Source organism: Felis catus, chromosome C1 (genome assembly GCF_018350175.1).
Source record: "Felis catus isolate Fca126 chromosome C1, F.catus_Fca126_mat1.0, whole genome shotgun sequence".
NCBI lineage: Eukaryota > Metazoa > Chordata > Mammalia > Carnivora > Felidae > Felis > Felis catus.
Window position 1 is genome coordinate 74,994,642 of NC_058375.1, and position 26,112 is coordinate 75,020,753.

The following is a 26,112-nucleotide window of genomic DNA, read 5'->3' on the forward strand; positions in this document are numbered from 1 at the left end:
TTCAAGTAGCTATCTCACTAAATAACCCCTAACATTCTCCAAGTAGCTTTTAACAAAGCCACTGTATTCCAGTCTCAATCTAAAGTTAGGCAGCTGCCTAGAATATCCAGGCTGAATATTTTGCTGAGACAAAACAAAAGCTACCTGTTGGAGGCTTTATTGACATTCCCAAATACTACACTGTCATTTTCTTAAACGAAAACGTACACTACTTAGCTACGTTACTCATAGGTTAGCTTGGATGTTTACTGCATCCAAAGTTGGCCTTTTTTCCAATTCGCGGGGATGATCTGCCCCACTTTCTTCAGTTTATATTCAAGAATTAATCAGATTCTGCACTTAGTGGAGTTCCACAGCCCAAACCATAGTAGTTCAGCCCTTGGGAAAAGGGCATCTTAAAGGCTGTGGGTTAAGGACTGCCAGAGATACCGAGCGCTTACATTTCTTGAAAAGTACAAACCACACCCCAGTTTAACTAGCTGTGCACCTTACTGGTCAGATTGGCGCGCTGGGGGTGGGAGAGAGAAAAAGGCAAGATTAGCAGCTTGGGTCGACAAGGGGCAGGAGAATAATTGATAAAATTTGAGCCCCGAAACTCTTTTAAGTATAGAGGTTAGAAAGGCGCTCGTTTAACGTTAGGCCTAAACTTCAACAAGAAAAAAGAAGTGGCGCTGGGGGGAAAAGCTCCCGAGTTATACTGTTCACCGTGGGGCCGTTAAACGCAGCAGAAAAGCGGGCGTATTTTTTCTTCCACTTCCCGCCTCCCAAGAGACGCGAGCCCAGTCCTTTCCCCTCGTTTTCACCCCTGCGGGGTCCAATGGCTGCCGCCGCCGCGGAGCCGGGTCGGAAAGCGCCCCGCCCCCCGCGATGCTCCCGCCCTCGGGGTCCTCTCCGCCCCACCTCCCCCTCGCCACTGGAGGTAGCGGCCGCGGCCGTCACGTGTTCTGGCAGCCGCCAAGTGAGGCCGCTTTTGCGACGCAGTGACAGCCAAATGGTGCGACAGGAGGAGCTGCAGCTGCGGCCGCAGCGCCCCGCAAGGAGAAGCTTGAGGCGGCTCCTGGCGTCACCCAGAGGGAGCGACTGAACGAACAGAATCCGGCGCGGGCGGGCGGCGGCGGCGGCCGGCGGGCGGGCGGCGAGGGGGAGCCCGCTCCGAGTGCCTTCGCTCCCCGCCGCGCTCCATGAACCGGGCGAAATAAGCCGCGCCTCCAGAAGGGGCTGCGCCTCCATGAATCCCTAGCTTTTTTTTCTTTCGCTCCCCGCTCCTCACCCCCCACCCCGCGTCCCGTCCCGCCTTCTCCCTTCGCCAGCGGCGGCCGCGGCCAGGTGCGGAGTCCAGAGCGGAGCGCAATGGCGTCCAACCCCGAACGGGGGGAGATTCTGCTCACAGAGTTGCAGGTAAGGGCCGCGGCCCGGGCGGGAGGCGCTGGCGGAGAGAGGGAGAAAGTCTGGCGAGGGGTCGGGGGCCCAGGGACGCCGTGCGGCCGCCGCGCCCCTAGCCCGCTAAGTGCGGAAACTCGGGGATGTCACTCGGGAACCGCTTCCTTCGGGAGCCGGACTCTCTTCCCCCGCCAGAGCTCTGGCCTGCCACCCCTTTAATTTGACTCTGCCTGCCAGTGGGACCCCATCTGTGTCGGCTGTCTGCAGCCGGAGTCTGCTCCCACCCGGTCCCCGGAGCGGCCAGCTCACCGCCCCCTCCCTGGTGTCAGAGCCGCCCGCGGACGCCCCTGCAGCCCCCTCCCTCCGCCCGGCCAGGCCCCGCCCCGCCTTTCCCTCGTACACCGCTCCTTAAACTCCTTTGAATGACTCCCAAGCTGTTTTCTCGTCCCTCCCCTTCCCCTCAGACTCCGCACAAAGAGCGCCCCCATAACTTCCAGCCCCCGGACAAGTTTTAAACAAAACAAAACAAAACAAAAAACCGTGTCTCACTAAATGCTTGCCTAACTTCACTAGCCCTCTTCAGGTGACCGCCGAATTTCTTGAATATGAAGGCTGCCCTTCCCCCCCCCCCCCCCCCCCCCCGCCTTTTCTTTCTTTTCCTTTTCTTTCTTTCTTTTTTTATTAACCAGATGATAGCTGTATGGTCCTCTTGTCTGCTGCTCCCTACTCAGATCTGGAAACTTAGATGCTGATGCTTTTCAGGCTTTCATTTTCCCTCCCGTTTGAACACCAGAGAAAGAGCTACAGAAGTTGTTTACAAATGAGCAAGCAGTGGGCTAAGGGAAAGTGTTGGGCACCACATGTCTGCAGGAGACGAGGACAAAATAGATCCCTTCGTTACTTAAGTCTATGTCGAGTAGCAGTACCATTGTTTTGCATTTACGGCTAGATATTTAATGATGTAGGCACGACTTTTGTCCTTAAGTCTGTGATGTCCAGGGGTACCTACACTGCTGTGTTGAGTTTATTTTTTATTACTTTGGAGTTTTCCAGAGACGTTCACATTTGGCTTAAAATTTTGTGCTTGTTTTTGACCTAAGATTGATTTTGATTTGTTTTGCTATAGACCTCTTCTAGCGATTAGCTATTCGATTATTGGAGATAGGACTTAGAAGAAAAATATACTTACATTTCTTTTTGTGCGTTGAGCATTTAATTCTTTTAAAAAGATTGAATCTAGATCCTGAAGGGTTGATTCTTGATGATGCCAAAATTGAGTATTGCAACTGCTTCTAAATTTTTTTGCTGTTTAAATATATTTTTCAATAGATCCCTTTATAAGCTTGGTTTGTTGTTAAGCTAAATGTAAGTTTGAAGGCATTGTTGTAATATTCGATATTTCCTGAACGAAAGTAGGGATTTCAACAGGGTGTACCAGTGCAGGGTTGCAAATTTGGAATCCTTTGAATCAGCTTTGAATTTCCTGTCTTTGGACATGTTGCTATGTAGTATTCCAGTTACTCTTAGCCTTTTATAAGGTGTTACAGCATACCATATTTGCTAAATGAATGGAATTTATTGTTTTATTACTTCACATAAGGTTTCTAAATGCAGTTTGTTTGAGGCATGTTGGAAATGCTTTCCACTGTCTAGTCTTGAAATATGAAAAGCATACTTTGGTTCTGACTGGGAAAAAATCCATGAAAATGGACAGGAGCATTTTTCTTTGAATGGAGTTTCTTCAGAATTATAAAGTATTTGGCATCCTTATTTGTATTTTATAGAAAGTTGTCATAGAATACACTCATTTTGGCACTTGACCTGAAAATATATTTTCATGTGTATTAAAATATAACAGCGATTTTTAATGAGATCAATTTTGACAAGAAGGAAGCAAGTCAAAAAGATGAGAAATTTTAAATACGACTATTTAAAAAATGGGATCAAAGTAGGGGAACAGCTAAAGTTAGACTTTAAAAAAAAAGTCTCTTCCAGAAAAAGAATGGGTTTTATATTGTTACCTTATGAGTTGACAAGTATATCTAAAGCATTTTTATTGATGTATTTGACTCCCAGTTTGTTTTTGTTTTTAATTTTTTAAAGTTTTTTTTTTTTTATTATTTTGAGAGAGAGAGCACAAGCATGAGCACAAGCAGGGGAGGAACAGAGATAGGGAGAGAGAGAGTCCCAAACAGGCCCTGCACAGACAGTGCAGAGCCCCATGTGGGGCTCAAACCCATGAACTGTGAAATCATGACCTGAGCTGAAATCAAGACTCAGATACTTCAGCAACAGGTGCCCCTTGACTCCCAGTTTTAATAAAAGTTACTGCATATGAACTTTATTATGTGTATTAAATTGAGAACATTATTTATATCAGCATGTAAGATAAATGTTGGCAAAATTTGCTTCACCAAGTACTGTATATCCATCTGTTCAGATGTTTTACTATTTCATTGGGTCATGGAATTAGTAGATAGTAGCCAAATATTTATCAAGTGTGTTTGGAGAACTAGTTTTTAAAAAGCATCTAAGTTGTTTGAATTTATTTAAATTGAGAAATTAACATGGAGTTCTTAATGCTTCTCTGACATACTGATTTTAAGTATTTAATTATGTAGCAAATTTTAAACTGCTGTTTAGTAGTTAAAAACTGTTACTTTGCTATATCTTGTCTAGGGGAATACTTGTCTCTGAAAGTTACATGTTACAGTCTACTTTTAATGAAATTGATACTTATTTTTAGAAACATTGTATATCCAACATTTTAAAGTTATTTTTCAAATTATATTGCAGAATTTGAAATACTTTACTATTTGTGTTGGAATTGGCTTATTAATAACCCTTAGTTGTGGAAAAACAAAACCTGAAACCGTAGTGTTTTTCCTTATTAATTATTGTAATATTTCTATGGAGTAATGTTTCTAACTCTTGTTAGTAATTTAGGAGGCTTATTTAACAAGGAATCATTAATGAAGTACACATAAACTTTGATGGCTAGAGGCTTCACTGTATAAAGAAGAATATTTACTATCATAAAAATAAAAAGGCTATTAAAAAATATAAACTTAATTGGCAGTTTCTAATTTTTATCTTGTATAACTAACTTGTTTTATCCTGTTCTCTTTATTTTTTATTTGAGGTAGTAACTTAGATATTTTTGGTGGGGCCAAAGAAATTAAAGTTTATTTTTAAGGAAACTGGATTAATGAAAACTATATAAAGAACTCAAAATGAAAATATTGGCTACAAGGAAAAATGATTTCTGTGTTCTATTGGTAGTCTGTAATTCAGCAGTGCTTTGTTGTTGGGAATAAGGTGTAATAGTCTACAAAAACTAACAGTACAAAATAACCTTTTTGCAGGTTTTCATCATTTAATGATTACTGTTTCTGGTGCAAGTTGTTGAATGTTTGCAGAAATCCTTCCCAAAGATTTTGCATTTCTCTGTAGTCTATCCATAAAATGAACTTTGCTTTAAAATTTTAAGCTCATGTGTAACCAAGCTATGTATTTGGCACTTAGTAGGCACACAATACATTAATGAGAAGACACCCTTCATTTGTCACCTGCAACGAAATGTCTTTTGACTTTTCTAAGAGAAATTGACTATTGCCCTAAGAAATTACTTAATTTTTTTAAATTTTCATTTCTAATCCCTTATCCCAACAATATTCCCTTGAAAAGTTCAGAAGAGATTTTTGCACTAGTTATACCTTTGTACACATTTTACCTATTTGGTGGGAAATTGGGTGACATCTAAGTTTGCAGTTATGTTGGAAAGTAGAAAGCCTCTCTGTTGGGAGAATAAAGATTTTAGGGTGGGTTAGAGGAATGCAGTATGAGAAAGTAAGCAGGATAGGTAAGATGAGTTTTAGAATTCTTTTAAGTTATAAACATAATACATGTTCATTGTAGAAAATCTGGAAGTACAGAAAAGCACAAAGAAAATAAAAGGTGCTCATGGTTCTGTTACTCAGAGATAACTGACAAATTGTTCCAATTTATAAATCCCATGGCATTTTGATCAATTTCATGTTTCCACCCCTCCTTTTTAACTGAGGTAAATTTGATATACAATATTTTGTAACTTTAAGGCATACAGTGTATTGATTTAATATTTTTCCTCCCTTTATCCTACTTATTAGAATCTTATTTTTTTAAGTTTATTTATTTATTTTGAGAGAGTAAGTGAGCACATACATGGATGTGTGCACAAGCAGGGAAGGTGCAAAGAAGGATAGAGAGATTCCCAAGCAGGCTCTGCACTGTCCATGCAGGTCATGGTCTTGTGGTTCCTGAGTTTGAGCCCCTCATTGGGCTCCATGCTGACAGCACAGAGCTTGCTTGGAATTCTCTCTCTCTTTGTCTCTCTTTGCCCTTCCCTGTTCTCTCTCTCTCTCTCTCTCAAAATAAATAAACATTAAAGAGAAGAGGTTCGAAGGATTTTAAGATAGAAGTAGCCATATGTTAAAATTTCCTGCCACTAGTTCTAGATACGTGGATCTTACTAGCTTTATTGACTATTTTACGTCAAAGTATTTTGATTTTGAGTCAGTACTGTGAGATACAGTTGAGATAAAAGGTAAGTGAAGAAGTACAGTATGGACATAGTAATAGGCAATGGTGATACATAGCATCAATTCTTTGAATAATAAATTGATACAATGTGGTTTTCCAGCTTAGATTTTATTATTGCCTCTTTGAATAAAATGCAGCATACCTTATTGAATAAGGCATGTCTTTAAATAACTTACCAAATATTTACTACTTAGGTAAAAGTCTGTGTGCTGAAACTAGTGTTACAAAATGATGGGTTCCAAATGGATTATGTTTTTCTGTCATCTCTAGTATAATGCAGATTATTTCTAGTCTTGTACAACTTATCTTCACGTATGATCCCTGTTAAAACGGAGAGGTAGAGGGGCACCTTCTGGACGTTGTCTGTTTACCTCAGGGCTTTGCATCTTATACCTTGGGCTCTTCTCTTTTTGCTTTTCACATTTGGCAGCAGTAGATTTTTATGCCTTTTATCAGGTTATTCCTGTGTGCCCCCTTTTAAACAAAAAAAGAGTGGAGTAGTAGTTTGTAAAGATAAGTATTAAAACAATGTTACTTCCAGATGTATGCATGATGTTTAAATAGAATGGTTAATTCTGCATCATTTCCTTGTAAGATGTACTGTGTCGAACAATTATCAAATGTCTACATATTTCAGAAACCTATTTTACTCTATAAAAAAGTCATATAACACTTAATGATTAACTTTGATATACATCAGATATAATATGATTAACTTTGATATACATCAGAGTTCAAAGTTGGCAGCAAAGTTGGAAGGTAGTTAAAAGCGTTAAAAAGATATTTAAAATTTCGAATGGGAAAACATACTAATGAAAAAGTAGCTTCTAATATCTTAGAGAAGCAGAAATAGAAAACATTTATCTTGATATATGTCTAGTTTCTCTTAATTTTATCTAATAAAACCTTATTTGAAATTAGCTGTATATCATATATGGTTTTTGCAATCTCACAAAGTAAACTGTGTAATATTACATATATATTATATGTTTAAAATGAAGAACAGAGGGGCGCCTGGGTGGCTCAGTCGGTTAAGCTGCCTACTTCAGCTCAGGTCATGATCTCACAGTCTGTGGGTTCGAGCCCTGCATCGGGTTCTGTGCTGACAGCTCAGAGCCTGGAGCCTGCTTCAGATTCTGTGTCTCCCTCTCTTTCTGCTCCTCCCCCACTCATGCTCTCTCTCTCTCTCAAAAATGAATAAACATTTAAAAAAATTGAAATGAAGAATAGAAAAGCATGGGAGGAGTATATTTGATGATAAATACCTTAGATTTGAAGGTAAATGTTAGCGTCACATTATAAAGATGAACTGATACATAAGAATTACATAACATGGGGTGCCTAGGTGGCTCAGTTAATTGAGGGCCTGACTCAATTTCTGCTCAGGTCATAGTCCCAGGGTCATGGGACCAAGCCCTGCATCAGGCTCCATGCTGAGCATGGAACTTCCTTGAGATTCTCTCTCCCCCTCTGCCCCTCTTCCCCACTTGTGCATTCTCTCTCTCTCTAAACTTAAAAAAAAAATTGCATAACGTATGTTATTAGGATCTATTTTAGAAACTTGGAGGTGGTTTACTTTTTCTAATTAAAGCTTTGCTTCCCTGACTCACAAACACCTTAACTTGTTGGAAAATTGTGATAGAATTTGGAATTTATTTTAGATTATCCAAGACATACTTACATGTTTAAATATCATACATATATTTGTTAAATATTATGTTTTACACACTAATCATATTATTTTCCCTTTCCTGTAGTTGCTACCTTAGTGACTAAGGAGGTGCTTGTTTTGCCTGTTTAAGAATTTTCATTGAACAAATTTCATTAAATTTGGGGTTTTTTTTCCTTTTATTAAACCTTAGGTACACTGCATTGGATTAATTATCCACCTGTTTATCATTATAATATGCACCCAGGGACCACCACTCACTCCCCACCTCCCCTAGAAGCTAGGAACTTAACCTACATGTGGTTTTTCTCCATTCCACCCCCTATCTTCACCTTCTTGTTAACTGAGGTAAAGATCATCTTGAGTCCTGTGTTCATTCTCTTCCTTTATATTTAGTTTTGCTAGATATATAATTTGAAAAGATGTCTTTAGTTTTAATTGTGTTTGTATAATTGTGTTGAATGTAATCTTTCTTGATTTTTCACCTGTGACTGCTGATTTATTCATATTGCATGTTGCTGTAGTCAGTCGTTTTAATTGCTGTGTAATATTTCACTGAGTAAAATACTCATCAACTTTTCCCTTGTTGAATATTTGAATACTTACTCTCCCTTGTTGAGCAGTTAGTTACTTTCCAGTTTTTGTAGCGGTGACCAGTGTTACTTTGGATATTCTGTGCATTTTTCCTATTGTATACATATAAGAGTTTCTATTCATTATATACATGAAGGTAGAATTGCCATCTCACAGGGTAAGTGAATGCCCAACTTCCAGTATGATTGTACCAATTTATGTTCATATCAGCAATATATTGAGATGAAAGGGCCTTTGATTATCCATCTTCTCTGACATTTGATATTGTCTTTTAATTTTTACAAGTCAGAAGAGTGTAAAATGCTGTTTGTCATCTTGATTGTATTTTCCAGATCATCACTAATGTAGAACATTTCTTTTTATGTTTACTGGCCCTTTATGTTTCCTTTTCAGTGAAATTCCTATTCATGTCTCTTGCCTATTTTTCTGTTTTTCTTACTGATTTATAGAAATTCTTTATTTTCTTCACATTAATCCTTTGTGTATATTGTGAATGTCTTCTCTCAGTTTGTAACTTGTCTTTTCACTCTCTTTCAGGGAGTTTGTGGGAGGGACAATTTTAAATGTTTTAACTTTTTGGCAAATATTTAGAATAATTTATATCATTGTGATCAGCAAGGCTGTACTTAATATCTTATTCTGGATTTCGTATAGAAAGGGTAAAGTTATACAGTTTTGACCTGTGGTTCACAAACTGTCCAAATGAACAACCATAGAAAGTTGTATAAAATGTTGTATCACATACTAAGGACTCAAAAGTTAGTTGAGTCAATTAAAGAATAAATTCATGACCAAAAAAAGTAGGGAAAATTATATATGTAAATAGTTTATCAGCTGCTGGTTTTTCCCATTCCATACATATCTCTTCCGTACAAACTATTATTAATTATTAATACTTTTTTCTTTAAAGAATAAGCTGGACAGTTATGTGCATAGCTTGTTAATAAACTGCTGGAGTTGATCTAATGCCGGAGTTGATTTAATGCTGGATATAAAAAAATTATTGCAGAATTTACTGGTATTTACAAACCTGGAATCTTTTTTTTTTTGAGAGAGAGAGAGAGAGAGAGCATGCAGGAGCAAGTAGGGGAGGGGCAGAGGGAGAAGGAGAGAGAGAATCTCAAGCAGGCTCCACACTCAGTGCAGAGCTAGACACTGGGCTTGATCTCCTGACTGTGAGATCATGACCTGAACCAAAATCAAGAGTCAGACACTCAGTGATGCTAAGTGAAATAAGCCATACAGAGAAAGACAGATACCATATGGTTTCACTCTTATGTGGATCCTGAGAAACTTAACAGAAACCCATGGGGGAGGGGAAGGAAAAAAAAAAAAAAAGGTTAGAGTGGGAGAAAGCCAAAGCATAAGAGACTGTTAAAAACTGAGAACAAACTGAGGGTTGATGGGGGGTGGGAGGGAGGGGAGGGTGGGTGATGGGTATTGAGGAGGGCACCTTTTGGAATGAGCACTGGGTGTTGTATGGAAACCAATTTGACAATAAATTTCATATATTAAAAAAAAAAAAAAAGAGTCAGACACTCAATTGACTGAGCCACTCAGGGACCTCTACAAACCTGGATTTTTTTTTTTTAAGTTTATTTATTTATTTTGAGGCAGGGAGGGGCAGAGGGAGAGAGAGGGAGTCCCAAGCAGGTGCTCCACACTGTCAGGGAGGAGCCTAGTATGGGGCTCAAACTCATGAACCATGAGATCATGACCTGAGCCAGAGTCTGAACCTCAACTGACTGAGCCACCCAGGAGCCCCCAGACCTAGAATCTTAAATGCACTTCTTGTCACTGCTGTGGTATCTTTTGATGGAAAAAAAAAAAAAAGGCTTAGTTGTAATTTTAGTCAAATTTGTCAATCTTTTATTATAATTGCTTTTTGTGTAAGAAACTATTCCTTACTTTGGATCTAACAGTCACCTATTTTTCTACTAAGAGTTGTGGAGTTTTGTTTTTTATATTTAAGTCCATACATCTGGAGTTGATTTTTGAATACAGAGTAAAATAAAGGTCTGAGTTATTTTTTAATTTTTAAAATATGAAATATATATCAATATTTCTTGTAATGTAAATTTACAATAGAACATTTTTCAGTTTTTACAGCAGAAACATTTCTGAATAGCCTTATTTAATTTTTGCAAGCTGTAAGTTAAGGGTACATCCATACTAGGTCATGTGATGAATTATACTTGAAGTTATCCTTATCTAAATCATTGGATAAGTACCAGTTTATGGTTTTTCTGTTTCTTGTTATATCCTCTGAAGCCTTTGCTCAGTAAGACCCTTGATTTACCTCTTAATTCTGCATCACATTCCCCAGTTGTGGCTTAAACCTTCTATATTTTCTTAAGTCTGATCTATTCCTGCTGCTTTGTTCTCAGCAAATGACTCACCTAGTCACTGCCTCTACTAAGTGATACATAGTATTTAATAATCAGAGTTTCCCCAAGTTTTCTTCTTGTCTAAGATTTCTTACTCAGTTCTAAGGAAAAATTGACCTGAGGCTATAATTTCCTAGACTTCTGCTTCTTTTGGAATATCATTCCATTCTTTGCAGGATGGGGCTTTCATTCTCCCCTCTTTTCCTAGAAATAAGTTCACATCTCTCCTTTGTTTAAGAAAATGCTTTTTTAAAATACTGTTGTCCCCTCAAGCTTCTTTTAATTTTCACATTCCTTAAAGGAAATTTCTTAGCTGTGTTTATTTTATGCGACTTACTTCTTAACTTTTAAAAATATTACATCTGTCCCAATTTTTCTGTTGAAATTCTTCTCTTAAAAGCATCAGTGACCTTCTACTTCCTCTAGTCTTTTGGGGCAATTGATACTGCTTTAGCATCCTGAAACTCTCTTGTTTAAACTAAACTTTGTGGACCCTGTACAATATTGGCTACTTTCTTTCATCATAATCTGCCTATATTTGTTACTATTGCTTTTCTTTTAATAACTCCCTCCCTAGTTTAAATGTTCTGCTTGTTTCTAGCCTGTTTTTCCTCTACTGTACTCTTTAGATTAACCACCAGAATTAATCACCTTGTTTTGTCAAGGTTGCAGGGAATAGAAAGCCATTTAAATTAGCTTAAACAATAATTGGATTCATTGGAAGGCTACAGGGACATCGCACTTAACCCAAAGGTGGGATATATAGCCAAGTCCCATGAGTACTGAACAGGAAACTAAAGGCTTCCTTTTCTAGGGCTACATGTTCTCATATCTCTTCTTAAGTATGTGCATTGCTTTATATTTCCTGTATACTGGTTTTCTTTCATGTGGTCCCCAAAAGGCACTCCCAACTTCTGAATTTCCATGAACTCTGTAAGTCTAATATCTACAGTTACTTGACTCATTTATTCTGTGCCACAATTCTAAATTCTTAATAAGGAAATTTGATTGACCCCATATAGAACATGTACACCTGATCTGGTCAACTATGGCAATGGAGGGATGGAGTTCTCAGCACTGATAAGTGCAATATGACTGCAGGGACTCTTCTGTGAGTTAGAAATAGGGCTGTTCTCTAAGAAGGGACTGTAGGTTAGAAAGCACTTTTCTGTTTAAGCCCTTTTAGTTACTTCCCATTAATTATGTAATAAAATATAACAGACCTTCCATCATCCAGCTATTCTCAGTCTTTTCAGAGTTTTCTCCCCATATGTTATTCTGTCGTATTAAACTATTTGCAGTTCTTGGAATGACACTGCTTTATACCTCTGACTCTTTGTATTTACTGTTTCTGACTTTAAGAATAGTAGTATTGAGGCACCTGGATGGCTCAGTCAGTTGAGCATCCAACTCTTGAGTTTGGCTCAGGTCATGATCCCTGGATAATGGTATCAAGCCCTGCATCGTGCTCTGCCCTGTGCATGGAGCCTGAGATTCTCTCTTTCCCACTGCCCTCTCCCCAGCTCTATCTCTTAAAAAAAAAAAAAAAAGGCAGTATTGATCATCTGCCTGAAAACTTTTGACAAATTGGACACTGCTTAAAATTCTACCAAGAAAATTCTACATTCACTGAATGTATGAATATATTCATATCATATAATTAAGAGAAATTTTCTTTAAGATACATTTTTGATAAGTAAATTTAGTGACTGGTCATGTAGCATTTTGATCCATAGGTAAATTTGCCTCCTTCCCATTTTGCAGCTCCTGTTACTGAGTATATCACCCAATATAGGAGTTAATTGATAAATTCTATGTGTGTCCCTCACTTTTTTTAAATTTTATTTTGAGGGGGGGAAGGATAGAGAGAGAGAGGGGAAGAGAGAAAAATCTCAAATAGGCTCCATACCATAAACACAGAGCCAGAGGTAGGGCTTGATCTCATGAACTGTGAGATCATGACCTGAGCCAAAATCAAGAGTCGGACACTTAACCTACTGAGCCACCCAGCACCCTTGTCTCTCCCTTTCAGTATAAGAATTAGGTCTTACTCATCTTTATGTACTTAGCACCTGGCCTATAGCTTATGCTTGAATAAAATAAGTGACTGATTTCTGTGACTGATTCATAACTGATTTATTACATCTGACTTCTCTATATTTTTACATTTTTTTTTTTCTTTTAAGTAGGTTCCATGCCCAGCACAGAGCCCAATTTGGGGCTTGAACTCATGACCCTGAAATCATGACCTGAGCTCAAGAGTCGGACCCTCAACCGACTGAGCCACCCAGGTGCCCCTCTATATTTTTTAAAGTTTACCATTCTTGTGGTTGCCTATGCTAGAAATCTGCTGGTCACTTTTATTTGACTACTGTCTCAGCCTCTTCAGTTGATTTTTCTAATTATGCAACTTGAATTCATTTATTACTTTGCTACTGTCCAAGTTTGGGCCCACATTATCATTTGGACAATACAGTATCTTCATATTCCACCTCTACCTCTTCAGTCTCATTCTGTTTTATTTAGATTATGTACCACTGCCAGATTGAATAGTTGTCTCCAGCACTCAGTGACTCCTTACTGCCTGAGAGATATAGCCCTAATTCCTTAGCTTAGCACTGAAGGCTGTCATTATTGTAGTTACAAATTACCTTTTAATCCTTGACTCTTTTCATTCAAGTAACTTATTTTTCAGGCATTCCATGAGTAGTAATGTTTTTTTACCTATATATATTCTTGTTATATTCTATCTACTGGAAGGCTTTTTTTTAAAGACCCAATTCAGATTCTTCTTTTTTCCCCTTACCCCTTGTCACGTGTAACCTGTCCTCAAAACTTAAGCAGGAAATTTTCTATCTCATATTTATTATATATTGCATTGCACTATAGTTGTTTGTATCCTACCTGATTTCTCTTTCCTTAGCTGAGTGCTTAAAATTATTGAGGATATCTTATAAATTATTATTTATAAACTTATTATAAATTATTGAGGATATCTTATCTCTTTAGTCCTAAGCAGGGCAGCTTGTTCATAGCAGCTGCTTATTGTTGTTGAATAAATAAGTCACATGTCTGAAAATCCTCAGGTTTTACATTTATTACTTTAAACTTTTCTCTGCTTTTGTTTTAGTATTTATGAAGAAGCATAACTGCATCGCATCATTTTTCTTTAGATAAAGCTACTTGACAGGTACATAAGTTTATTTTCTTCAGTCATAATAATTGAGTTCTCCATCTCAGACTGAGAATTTTCTATTGGCAGAGTGACAGTGTCTTGATATAACTGAAGCAAAAGTATTAAAACTAATAAGCTTCATTATTAAAAACAAATTACAACTTCATATTGGTGTTTTATCACTTAAGACAATTCTACTGAAGTAGAGCTATTATCTCCACTTTATAGGTAAGAGAGCTAAAGTTTAGAGAAGTTAAATAACTTCTCCATAGTCACATAATTAGCCTAAACCAAGATGAAATCCAGGTCTCACTGCCTTTAGAGCACAAATTCCTCTCAACCCACATACTGTAGTTCCTCTTTCTTTTGGCATTTTTCTGTGCTTCTTTTTATCCCAAATGCATCTCTACTCCAGTAATCACAGCATGTTAAATAACCACTGGGTCAGGGACCAGTGCTGTTCATGATATTTTCACACTAAGGACAATGTATGAGTATGTATTCTGCTGTATATGTTGATATAAAATTGTGAATTTTTAACTAAAGGGGTGGACTGTCCTCCATTCTGAGATTTTACCATTCTACTTCTCTTTACTTCCTTTCTTGATGTCAAAAAGTACTATTTCTTAAGAAGTGATGAAGATGGGATGCCTGGGTGGCTCAGTTGGTTAAGCCTCCCAACTCTTGGTTTTGGTTCAGGTCATGATCTCACTGTTGGTGAGATCTAGCCCCATGCTGGGCTCTGGGCTCATAGCGCAGAGCCTACTTGCGATTCTCTCTCTCCCTCTCTTTCTGCCCTTCCCTTTCTCCTTCCCCACCCTCTCAAAATAAATAAATAAACTTTAAAATATGATGAAGATAACTGTAATGTCTTAACTGGCAATATAATAAATCAGTAACTATATATATATATATATATATATATATATATATATCTGCCAAATTTCTTCTTGGAATTTACTAATCAGTAATTTCAAAGCCTAGTTAAAATCACTGGTCTAATAGGTAATTCAAGTTTTAGAATCCTATAAACCTAGGTTTAATTTTTCTTTTCTAATGTTTATTTTTGAGAGAGACAGAGTGTGAGTGTTGGAGGGGCAGAGAGAGAGGGAGACATAGAATCTGAAGTAGGCACCAGGCTCCGAGCCGTCAGCCCAGAACCCAAGGCAAGGCTTGAAGCCACAAACCATGAGATCATGACCTGAGCTGAAGTCAGATGCTTAACCGACTGAGCCACCCAGGTGCCCCATAAACCTAGGTTTAAATCTCATATTTAACACATGTTAGCTGTCTGGCTTGGTAAGTGTTATTTAGCAACATGAGACAAGTTTTCTCATAAAAATGGGGATAATTTCTGGCTCAGAAGGTTATTGTATTTGTTTTCAATTTTTGTTAATGTTTATTTTTGAGAGAGAGAGAGCATACACGTGAGTGAGGGAGGGGCAGATAGGAAGGGAGACAGAATCTGAAGCAGGCTCCAGGCTCCAAGCTGTCAGCACAGAGCCTGATGCAGGGCTCGAACCCACAAACCATGAAATCATGACCTGAGCTGAAGTTGGACACTTAACTGACTGAGCCACCCAGGTACCCCAGTATTTTTTTTTTTTTTTAATAATGATGTACATTATACATAGAGTGCCTGGGATATAGTAAATAGTAACTCTAATACTAGGCTAGTATTTAATACTAGGCTACTACTAATACTACTATTTAATACTAGGCTAGTATTTAATACTAGGCTAATACTAGTTTAAAACTAGTAACCCTAGTTTAATACTAGGCTGACAGCCTAGTTGAAGTTGGGTGTTAGGGACCTAGAGAGCTGGTCATGCTTCATAGGCTGTTTTCCCTTCTTTCTTCTTGTGCATCATAGAGGGTATAATGAGGATAGCTATCTGAAAGTGTGTGTATTTCCATGGTTGTCTTCATTTAAAATAACAGTATGCTGAAATTAGGTGGGTAAGAATAATTAAAGAAATCATAGGTTGATATATGATGAACTTCTATGATTGAGTTTTCATTTAAGAATCTGTGGTTTGGGGCTGCCTGGCTGGCTCAGTCAGTAGAGTATGTAAATCTTAATCTCAGGATCATAAGTTCAAGCCCCACATTGGGCATGGAGCCTACTTAAAAGTAAAAAGAAAATCTGTGGTGTGTTATTTGTCTTGCAAAAAATATGTGTTGCAAATATGGAGCTGTAGACCAGTTATTTCATGAAACTCTTTAAGTTATCCTTATTTTGTTCTTTCTCAGAAGCTTTTGGACTTTTTATAAATTTGAACTAAGGTTATGTATCTGCAAAGTCCAGAATGGTCCTGCACATTTCAGCACTAGAGAAACAGATTTATGGTAATATACTTCTGAATATTAATAAATAATACCAACTCTGTAGTTGAAAATGCTTGAAGTTTGTGTATATTATAGTAAATGTCCAATTGTTTATTGCTTATTGGTTAGCATAACTGACTTTCTATTTTGTTGCTATAGAAATCTTATCTTTGAACTCTGGTATCAGGAGGGTGTTCATTTTACTATAAATTGTTGTTCTGGTACATGTTTTCATTGTATTAAAACCTCCTGGGGCGCCTGGGTGGCTCAGTGGGTTAAGCGGCCGACTTCGGCTCAGGTCATGATCTCGCGGTCCGTGAGTTCGAGCCCCGCATCGGGCTCTGTGCTGACAGCTCAGAGCCTGGAGCCTGTTTCAGATTCTGTGTCTCCCTCTCTCTGACCCTCCCCTGTTCATGCTCTGTCTCTCCCTGTCTCAAAAATAAATAAAACGTTAAAAAAAAAAAAAAAAAAAAAAACCTCGTAAAACTCTATACAAAATCCTACAGTTAGTTTTGGTGTGTCTTTTCAAGGATGGTTGAGTAGCCAACAGGAACTTTAAATATCAGATCTAAAGCAAAATTCTTGCTTTATCAAATCCCTAAAAACACTGTACTGAGTCTATAAAAAGGGAGTGGGGGAAGAGGGAATGGGGTAACTTTCCTTTTGCTCTCTTTGAGCAACCTCTTTGAGGTTGACAAAATGGTGGATAATTCTTTTAGTATAATATAATGGTAATTATAGAGAAGGAACCAGTTATAAAGGTACCTCATATAAAATAGTCATGTTGGGCGCCTGGGTGGCTCAGTCGGTTGAGCGTCCGACTTCAGCTCAGGTCACGATCTCACGGTCCGTGAGTTCGAGCCCCACGTCGGGCTCTGTGCTGACGGCTCAGAGCCTGGAGCCTGCTTCCGATTCTGTGTCTCCCTCTCTCTCTCTGCCCCTCCCCCATTCATGCTCTGTCTCTCTCTGTCTCAAAAACAAATAAACATTAAAAAAAAATTAAAAAAAAAAAAGAATAGTCATGTTGAAAAACTATGAGTAGTGTTAATAATATCACTCTATATGAAGCATTTTTGAATTATAAGCCACCTTGACATGTATTATTTCTTTGATTCTTAAAATGACCCTTTGAGTTAGGAATGGGGAGGGATTGTTATACCCAGTTTTCAGGTGTTCATGTTTACTCAGCCAATGTCTGCTTTAACTGGAGCCCTTCTGACTCCTATTCCTTATTTTAGTACTCCACACAATTCTAGTTTTATTAACTTCATGGTGGTGGTTTTTTCTTTCTTTAGTATACCTAAAAAATAGTTAAACATTTTCAAAACTGTTAAAACTGAATGTGACAAATATCTTTTTTTCAAGGGAACTGAGAATGAGTATAAAAGGGAATATATAATTTGCCATCTAGTTGTAAGTATTCATGGTACAAATTTCTTTGTAGTATTTTTTTTTTTTTTTTTTACTTATTTTTTTTTTTTAAGAGAGCGAGTGGGAGCAGGGGAGTGGGGGAGAGAAAGAGAGAGATTTTCAACACAGAGCCTGAGGCTTGAGCCCATGACCCTGGAATCATGACCTGGGCCAAAATCGAGAGTCATGTGCTCAACTGACTGAGCCAACCAGGCACCTCTGTAGTATTTTTATAATATAAAAATGCTGTATAGGTGTGGTGATTCCAGCAGAAGTAGTGTGTAACTTCTGGAGAGTTTATCGTGGTTTAAAGTGTATGTAAAATTTAAAAATCGCTTAAAGAAGCAATTCTATAAATTAAAAGAGGTCAGTCATGTTACTCACAATATACACTTGCAAAGTGAGTATTTTATATGCATGAGATATTTCAGTGAACTGGAAAAATACTCATGTTTTATATCTTTAAAGGAATAATATATTTCTCTCTGATGTTAAAGTTTAGTCTGCATTTATTTCTCATTTATGTCTGTTTATGGGGGTAAGGTGTTACAAATTAAAAAGGTGTTTAAAAAGCCTAAAAATAAACTTTGTTTTATAAGCCTTTTCCACTTGAGCATCTAGCAGCTTTCCTAAAATACTTTGCTGTAATATGTTAACACTCTTACTGATCATGGCATTTGGGCCTAAATACATTCAGATAGATTTTTGAGGAAAAGGATAATCGCTTTTGTTTTTGTGTTCCACATTAATTTTATCCTTCTTTCTTGTGTGTGTTATTTTTTTATTTATGGTGGTATTCTTATCCCTACCCTAGTTTTTCCTTGCTACGTTCTTGACAACCTGAGAGTTGTACTTTTATTATGCCCTTTCACTAAAATAGTCTTCTAAAGAAGTTAAAAATAACTGGACACAGTTAACAAATAACTGAATATATTTCTAGGTTTTGTTTTTCTTCTTGCTCAGTGTGCGACTTTTTCGAGGCCAGCTCTGTTGACAGTGCCTAAAACCAAATCAAACCAGACAACAAAACACCAAACACTCTGCAATTCAGCTTTTTGACTTTACTTTGTCTAGCCTTGTGACTTTTTAAAAGACCTCCAATATACTCTGTCCAGCTTGATCCTGTAGAAGTAAAATCCTCAGATCTTGGTTATGGTGTGGTAATGCGGTACAGCTTGATTCATGGCAGGGTTCCTGTAACTTTTTCTCAGCAAATATAATGTTTCCTTCTCTGAGAAGCACTTTATTTCCTTTATTGTTGACTTTCTATTTCCAGTTAGCTGTTCTATCAGAGGTATTTATTTGGTCACATTGTGATGCTTAAGAATTGTTTTTGAATTATGGTAAAATATGCACATTTGTCATCTTAACCATTTTTAAGTGTGCGGTTCTGTAGCATTATGTACATTCATCATGTTGTGCAACTATCATCACTATCTCCAGAATTCTTTTTATCTCAGCTGAAAATCTGGTCCCACTAAACACTAATGTTCCATTACCCCACTCCCCAGGTCCTGGCACACAGTATTCTGCTTTTTGTTTCCATGAATTTGACATGTAAGTGGAATTAAACAGTGTATGTCCTTTTGTGACTGGCCCATTTCACTTAGCATAATGTCTTCAAGATTGTTAGCTATGATTCCTTCCTTTTAAAGCCTGAATAATATTCCATATATGTATATACCACACTTTGTTTATCCACCAGTCCATCAGTGGATACTTGAGTTGCTTCCTTGTGGTGCTTTTCGTTTAATAAGTATAGCACTGTTGGAGGTTATTGTACCTAGTCATGATCATTTGATAGTCTGTGTTGTTCGGTTCTGTAGCCACTAGCCACATGTAGCTATTAAAATTTAAATTAATTAAATATAAATAGAATTTAAAATTTAATTGTTCAGTCACACTAACCACATTTTAAGTGCTCAGCCACATGTGGCTAGTGGCTGCCATATTGGGCAGCATTGATACATAGACCGTTTTGATCATCACGACAGTTTATTAAACAGCACTGGATAATGAATGCACAGGTCTATTTTAATACCTTGATTTTAGAGAAGATGGAAAGTCTCTTGTGGATTATAGAAATATATTTATATTTGAATAAGGAAATTGATTCTGTTTAGAAAATTATTAATGTCTGTTTAAAGACATTTTTACGGTGACTTCACAGGATTTTGTTCACACTAACTGGAACATGTTAAAAATATTTTGCCCTGGATGAATTTTAAAGAAGCCAGTTTTTCAAGTGAAGTTAAGTGATGTCTTAGAAGTTTAATATATTAAAAATATATAAACTGTCATGTGTCTGTACATATCAAAGATTTACAGAAAAGTAGTTTAAGTTTTAAGTCATATTTCGTGTCCATTATTCTCTTAGGAACATTTGTGCTATAGAACTTGAAGTTTAATTGATCTCAGGTGTAGAAGATAGCAAATGATTTGTAATAATTTGTCTGGTTTCTTCCTGTTGAGATCTTAAAACAACTTACCCTAGAAATTCTGTTTTATTTTTTTGATTTTTACTTTTTTGTTGTTGTTGACATATAACTGACATATAACATTGTATTAGTTTTAGGTGTAAAACATAGTGATTTGATACGTGCACGTATAGTGAAATGATTACCACAGTAAGTTTAGTTAAACATCATTAACACATAGTTACAAATCTGTTTTTCCTGTGACAAGAACTTTTAAGATCTACTCTCTTAGCTGCTTTCAGATATTTCAAATATATACAGTACTGTTAACTGGAAATTCTATATTCTTACTCACTTTTACTATCACTGAGATTAGATGAAGCTTTTTTTTTTTTTCTGATAACCTCAAATGCCGTCTCAAAAACTGGAGGGGCGTGTTGTGTGTGTGTGTGTGTGTGTGTGTGTGTGTGTGTGTGTGTGTGTGTGTGTGTAGCATTCCCTATATCGCTCTGGATTGTATGTTTTTATTCATACCAATTTGTTGATCTATCACAAGATATTTTTAAATGTTTGAAACAGTTTTTGAACATGCTATGTTTCGAATTGTAACCTGGTAAAAATTGCTTGAGTTTGAGAAGGCATTTAAATCTAGCGTTTTTTAGGTAACTTAAGAAAGACTATTAAATCCTTGAGTATGTTATTTGAAAGACTTGAAGCCAAAAGAATATAAGATCTTTTATTTCTAAGAATAATGGTTTATGCACTTCTTATCAAAAGTAAATAGGAAATTGATCTAATCTCATTTTTGAAAATCTAATGAATTTTTTTATACTAAAACTTTTGACACTTGCATTAATTTAAAAACAATTTTCAGCTAGAACTGATATTAAAGAATAAAAAATTAGACTGTTCTGATTTTATGGAAAAAGAAAGGAGTGATATTGTCAAGAACTCTGAAAGAGATATCTTTTGGGGCTTAATTACTGGAGTTGAGTTAAGAAAGAATACCAGTTCATATTCCAGCTCTTTGGAAAATAGAAACTTTCGTTTTTCTGTTAGTAACTTGGCTTACTACAATTACAATTAATGAGCTGGTATAATAGTAAGTGACTGAAGCTGAGGAAAGTGAATAAGTTTTTAAAAATAGTTTAGTAGATACTGTAAAAAACCTTCGATAACCAAGAGAGTAATGCAGATTTAAATGAAAGGAAAATTGTCCTCTCACTGTAGATTTTCTTCTATACAAATATCAGAAACAAATAGCAAAGAGTTCAGGAAAAGTTACCAAACCAGAATTTCACAGTTCACTATTTGAATACTAACATTTTGTTTTTACCTGATGATACTTGCAGCAAGTTTTTTAAATATCTAGGCAAGGATATAATTTATTAATTCAGTCAATTGGAATGCCTGTTGTGTTCCTGCTATTGTAATCAAATAAGAGTAAATGAATTGTGATAGTATTGTGAAGTTAAACACATTTTTTTTTTCATTTCAGTAGTTCCCAGAGAAACTTTTTTATTCTGTTTCAAAAGTTGCACTATTAAGACTTGTCTTTGAGAAAGTCATTCTAAATGGTGATTAGTTCTTATAATCTGGGCAATCTTATGATTGCCAACTAGACACTACATGAAAATTTATTTACAACCTTTCATTTGCATAAAAAGAGTAGTTAAGGGCTTGCATTGTTGAAAGGATTATATATCAAAATGGAGCCATATAATTTTAAGTAACACTACCTACAGCTTTAGAAAACTGATCAAAATTAATTTTTATGTTACTTAGAAAAAATAATTTTTAAATGTCCATAAACTGTAGAGCAGAGGTCACAACTAACATGACTTCAAGGTCTAGACAAGTAACATAAATTAGTGGAACAGGTGAGTGTAGGGGACATACACATAGTGGGATTGGCAGTGACTCTGCATACAGGTAAGCAGGTATGTGTGTATAGTATATACACAGCAACATTGGACCTGGCCTCTACCCTTTAGAACACACTGTTCAATAATACTTCCTAGGATGATAGAAATTATATATGTGTATGTGTGTATGTATATACATATGTCCTTCTAGACTTACGGTGGTGATCATTTCTTAATGTCTATAAATTTTGAAACACTGTGTTATACACCTACTAATATAATATTGTATATCAACCACACTTCAGTTTTTTTTTTTTTCAACGTTTTTTATTTATTTTTGGGACAGAGAGAGACAGAGCATGAACGGGGGAGGGGCAGAGAGAGAGGGAGACACAGAATCAGAAACAGGCTCCAGGCTCCGAGCCATTAGCCCAAAGCCTGATGCGGGGCTCGAACTCACGGACCGCGAGATCGTGACCTGGCTGAAGTCGGACACTTAACCGACTGCGCCACCCAGGCGCCCCCACACTTCAGTTTTTAAAAAAGAAAGGTTATATATCCTTTTGGTAACTGTTTAATATGGTAGGTACTAGCCATATATACATTGTGGCTAGTACAGCTGAGGAATTGACATTTGAATTTAATTTAATTTAAATTTAAATATACATAGCCACATGTGGTTAGTGATTATTGAACTGACAGTGGAGCTCTAGAAACTAAATTCAGTTGCTAAGATAATCCTTATTGTCCATTCTGAATTTTTTTGTATTAATAACCTGGGCCTGTTCTTTTAACCAAAATATTGAGGTAAAGCAACTCTAATATTTCACATTTCTTTATCCCAGAATGCTCAAGACAATGGCAGAAGTAATCCATGTATAATTCATATTTGAAATAATAGGGTACATGGGTCTATAATTTTTCCTGTATTTTACTTTTGATGCATTTTTACTTATTTTGTGTATTTGAAGGAAGGCCAGTTTATTAGACAGTATTAAGTAGTATCTAGGAACAAAACTGATTGCCATTTGGTTTCATGCAGTCCGTGACTAGCACTAATGCTGATTACCATCCTGGGGGGTGGGAGGACCCCAATTATTCATTATTAAGTGTTTCTTTGATACATAATGCCTTAGTGACATCCCATCGATCTGCAATGGCAGCCTGCTTGTTATGCTCTAACTATGGTTTTTGTGGCTCAACCTGTCTAACCTGTAGTAGTTCTTTTGTTAATGTGAATAGAAATAAAGAAACTAGTTATGGGTATTAACTGATTTTTGTTACCTAACCTCACCCCTAATGGAATAAGTCATTTTATAAACTTTGTTCCACTTGGTAATAAAGAGTAAGATGGCTCAAATTCTTATGTGGCTATTTATCTTCCTTTGCTGCTTATACCAGTGGAAAAGTTGGTACTTCATTTTGGATTATGTGACTTGATGTATTGTGATACAGTAATAAGTCATACTTCAAAATTACCAGTTCTGAATTGTGATTAACATGTAGTTTTGGGGCCCCTGGGTGGCGCAGTCGGTTAAGCGTCCGACTTCAGCCAGGTCACGATCTCGTGGTCCGTGAGTTCGAGCCCCGCGTCGGGCTCTGGGCTGATGGCTCAGAGCCTGGAGCCTGTTTCCGATTCTGTGTCTCCCTCTCTCTCTGCCCCTCCCCCGTTCATGCTCTGTCTCTCTCTGTCCCAAAAATAAATAAACGTTGAAAAAAAAATTAAAAAAAAAATTTAAAAAAATGTAGTTTTATTAAATATTGAATCATATTATAATGCTTCATCAATGGAGGATGAAATATATTTTCCAAATTAATTAATCTTAATCCTTTAAATCTAGAACATTGATTTTTTTTTAACATTGTTTTTGGAAATTACATTTATGTGGTATATTGCCACATTTTGCTCCCTGATTTACATAGAAAATTGGACTTTTTTTTTTGAGGTATGTAGTACTTATTCCTGTACCAAATGGCCTTAGTGGTTAGAATGTTTATTTTCTTCTTTTTTGATCCAGTATTCTTGTTTAGTATGTCAACTTGGAGCAGCCATTTTTCCATTCATTCAACAAGTATTTACTATCTTATATATTCAAAGCATTATTCTGAGGCTTGGTAATATAATAATCAAAATATTTAATAGTGATCAAATGTACTTCCCTCTCTTATGGAACTTAAAATGTGGAGAGGAAGATAGACATTAATTATACAAAGATATTGGGGCGCCTGGGTGGCTCAGTCAGTTAAACGTCCGACTTCTGCTCATGATCTCGCAGTTTGTGAGTTCGAGCCCACATCGGGCTCTCTGCTGACAGCTCAGAGCCTGGAGCCTGCTTCGGATTCTGTGTCTCCTCTCTCTCTGCCCCTCCCCTGCTCATACTCTGTGTGTGTGTGTCTCTCTCTCAAAAATAAATAAACACTAAAAAAAATTATACCAAGATATTGGGACACCTCAAGGTTCCTGGATACTGAGAACTGCTGAACCAGGATAATAAAGGAAAAAAAGGAAGCCTACAATCCCAAATCATGATTAAAGCAAAAGTTGTTTATAGGATTCAAAAATGAATATAATGTAAACTTTGAGTTAAAATTAGAACCAATTACTATTTTGGAAACGAAACAGTGGAAGCACAGCTTAAGAATTTGCTATGGGTCTTAGCAAAACAGTGACAGACCATGAATTTAAGATTTCCTATTCATAATCTTTTTTAAATTTTTTTTAATGTTTGTTTATTTTTGAGAGAGAGAGAGCACGAGCAGGGTAGGGGCAGAGAAAGATCGAGACACAGAAACCGAAGTAGGCTCCAGACTCTGAGCTGTCAGAGGGGCTCGAACTCATGAACCATGAGATCATAACCTGAGCCAAAGTCAGACGCTTAACCAGCTGAGCCACCCAGGCACCCCATCCTATTCATAATCTTTATTTCTCTCTTTTCTCTGTTGCCTTTAACATCCCACCTTTGCTTGATCATTCTAGGTATTTTTGGTTATGAAACACGTTTCTGTGTTGGAGGCATGTGAGAGCCTGAGATTTGCACACGCTATTAAAATAGAGATGATTTTCAATTCTAGTTTTTTTTTTTTTTTTTAAATGTTTGTTTTTAAAGAGAGCACAGCAAGCACAGCAGGGGAGGGGCAGAGAGAGGGAGAGAGAGAATCCCAAGCAGGCTTCTCACTATCACCGTAGAACCTGAATGGGGCTTGATCTCACAAACCATGAGATCATGAGTTGAGCTGACATCAATAGTCGGATGCTTAACTGACTGAGCCACCAGGGTGCCCCTCAATTTTGATTGAGATATCATTTTTACCAATAGTAATACTAAATATGAGCTATGATTAGGGTGAAAAAATGATACCCATATTAATGAAGTAATTAAACCATAGGTATTTAAGTTATTGCTCTGGATATACAATGCATTTTAATAAAAAATATATGTATTTGGAATGCTTTTATATATTTTTTTTAAAGTTTATTTTCAGAGAGAGGCAGGGAGAATGAATGAGCCGGGGAGGGGCAGAGAGAGAGAAAGGAACAAAGGATCCAAAAGCAGGCTCTGTACTGACAGCAGAGAGCCCGATGCGGGGCTCAAACTCATGAGCTGTGAGATGACGACCTGAGCTGAAGCTGGATGTTTAACTGACTGAGCCACCTAGGCACCCTTGGAATACTTTTCAAATACTTTCAGAGCAGTTTATAACTGCAGATAGAAATGTGATAATTTATAATTGTTCACTAAGTAGATGAAATTTCCACAAGTTTCAAATCTATAGGAGTAAAATAAGATTTGAGGTTTGAATTTTGTTAATCAAAATTAGAGGAGGAAGAACTGTGTTTTATGTCATTTTCTGTCATTGCCCTCTACAGTTCTAATACAAACATGTATGAGTTCATTGACTTATAAAATTATTGTACTTGGTATACTTATATATGTGTAGGCTTGGTAAGAGAAATGGAAATAATGTGGTGAAATCATTTTTAACCTATTTCGTAAGGCCTTCTTAGTTTTATTGAGACAAGTAACTTTTGGGGCACCTGGGTGGCTCAGTTGGTCAAATGTCTGACTCTTGATCCTCAGGGTCATGAGTTCAAGCCCTGTGTTGGGCTCCACGCTGGGCATGAAGCCTATTTAAAACAAAACAAAACAAAACAAAAAAATGAGTAAATTTTTGTGACACATTACTGGTTTAAAAAATATTTCTGTTTTAGGGGCACCTGGGTGGCTCAGTTGGTTAAGCATCCAACTGCAGGTGTGATCTGGCATACAGAGCCTGTTTGGGACTCTTTTCTCTCTGTCTCTCCCTC

At 37.0% G+C, this 26,112-nt stretch overlaps 1 protein-coding gene across 2 annotated transcripts in view; it reads left to right on the forward strand.

Annotated features, from left to right (window-relative positions):
• Positions 1-1,272: 1,272 nt before the first annotated feature.
• Positions 1,273-26,112, forward strand: part of PKN2 (protein kinase N2) — a 129,295-nt gene continuing 104,455 nt past the window's right edge. For both annotated transcript variants that reach the window (XM_011284886.4, XM_011284888.4), the window contains exon 1: positions 1,273-1,398. In XM_011284886.4, coding sequence (XP_011283188.3) covers positions 1,351-1,398 — 48 coding nt within the window. In that variant the 5' untranslated portion in view covers positions 1,273-1,350. The remainder of the gene's footprint in view (positions 1,399-26,112) is intronic.